The sequence below is a fragment of the Fukomys damarensis genome, unplaced genomic scaffold (assembly GCF_012274545.1).
Source record: "Fukomys damarensis isolate Sample0158 unplaced genomic scaffold, DMR_v1.0_HiC HiC_scaffold_22, whole genome shotgun sequence".
Classification (NCBI taxonomy): Eukaryota; Metazoa; Chordata; class Mammalia; order Rodentia; family Bathyergidae; genus Fukomys; species Fukomys damarensis.
Window position 1 is genome coordinate 3729884 of NW_022900934.1, and position 1776 is coordinate 3731659.

At 64.0% G+C, this 1776-nt stretch overlaps 1 protein-coding gene across 1 annotated transcript in view; it reads left to right on the top strand.

The window, feature by feature from the left end:
• LOC104872010 (protein transport protein SEC31) overlaps positions 1-1776 on the top strand; it is a 4288-nt gene extending 2512 nt beyond the window's left edge. Inside the window, exons 4-7 of the mRNA XM_033766972.1 lie at positions 38-105; positions 432-502; positions 569-1098; positions 1182-1776. Of these exons, the coding sequence (XP_033622863.1) occupies positions 38-105; positions 432-502; positions 569-1098; positions 1182-1343 (831 nt within the window). The 3' untranslated portion in view covers positions 1344-1776. The remainder of the gene's footprint in view (positions 1-37; positions 106-431; positions 503-568; positions 1099-1181) is intronic.

Sequence of the window (1776 nt, forward strand, 5' to 3'; positions counted from 1 at the left end):
GTGCTGGCAGGCGTCGCCCTGTCTGGGACCCTCACAGCTCTGCTCAGCCTTGAGGGGACGCGGGTTCAAGGTCACTGGAGGCCCCGAGACCGATCTGCAGACCAGGTATCTCTGGCCTCGGGATTCCCAGCTGACTCTGGGTGGATTTGGGGCGGGACACCTTCCTGTTGGGCGGGCCATGTGGGTCAGCTCTGCTTGCTGGAACTGGGGAGCAACGTGCGGAAACCCGGTCATTCGGGACCCGCCACACTCAGTGGGCCCGGCGCCCTCCAGCGGCCAGTAGGAGGAGTGCAGCGGAGCGGGCCTCTGCTGTTCTGGGCCCCTGCGGGGTGGGGTGCAGGAAACAGGAGCAACCTCGGCTCCGGGCAAGCCGAGGTGGGGTGGTGCAGGAGGGACCGAGAAGGTTTGTCTCCCTCGCCCATCTCCTGCAGGTCAAAGATCCACCCTCGGGGCATCGCAGGGCTCGGGCATTTCCCAAGTCTGCAGGAGGCGGCCAGGCCCTGTAGGTTGCGCCCGATCACCACAGAGCTCCGGACACAGTGCGGCTGAGACGGTCAGTGAGGCCGAGGGGCTCTGGGCGGCGTCCTGAGAGCCGAGGTCGCCCCTTGCTGGGGCCACAGCCCCGCCCCGCCTTCCACGGCCACTTCAGATCTGCCTGCCCCGCGGCCACACCTGCTGCGCAGACCCGGGTCTCAGGAAGGCCGGGACCACAGCAGCGCCAAGCCGGGAGCCGAGGTGTCCACCCCTGCTTGTCCGGACCCACAGAAGCAGGGCGGGAAGGGGAGGGTCAGCTGTGGGAGGAGCAGGCCTTGCCGAGGCCCCGGGCCCGGTGACGGGGCTGAAACCTGGCTCCTGCAGGGCCAGGCCTGTGGGGCTCAGGCGCCCTGCACAGCCTGGAGACGGTGCCCAAATCCTGCTGCCAACAGCACGAGGTGCGCGCTGCTTCCCACCTCGCCCGCTCCGGGCCTCCGCCTGGATCTCCATCCTCCACTCCTGCCTGAGACCCATCACGCAGTCCCTGGCCGAGCTGGGTCCTCAGGCGGACGGGTCCCCTGCGTCCACCCGCCCAGGGCTCCTCGTCCTGTGCAGGACCACGGAGTGAGTATCCCTGGCTTTGCAGGCCACACGGTCTTTGTCCTTGTGGCGCAAACCGGATTTGATCCACTGACTGCCGTTTTCAGCTCCTGTCTCCACACCGGGAGGCCCTGGGGCCATCAGGCCAAGGTCTAAGCCCCTGTGGAAAATGTGCCGAGAGCCCACCGCCTATGGGCCTGGGTCCTGATGCGGAACAGGGCAGGGTCCCTGAGGACGGCCCACCTCAGCCCTCACTTTCACCGCGGTGACCGCGGTCCTGTCTGTAAGGCTTTTGCTTCTCTGATGGTGGGTGCGACGAACGCCACTGACCAGTGCCCTCTGGTGGCTGCAGGGCGTTACAGCGGGTTCTCAGCGTGTCTGCTGCCGTGCTGGTCCTGTGAGGTAGGGACGCTCCTTGCAGAGGAAAGGGGAAAAAAAGATGGGGACCCCCGGAGGCAGGGGAAGAAAGGACCAATTTCTCATTTCATCTTTTAAGATCAGTAACTTGGCACTCTGCCCTCTGCGTGTAACCGTGAAACAGTCCGGGCTCCCTCCGGGCCCTCCACCACTTCTGGGCTTGTCTGTCTGCTCTCCCTCCCTCTAAGTTTCCACTTTAAAAATTGTGGCAAAATATACCTAGCACAAAATTTTACATCTTAACAAACTTTGGCACTCTATGTAACTTGTGAAATTGCTACTCGA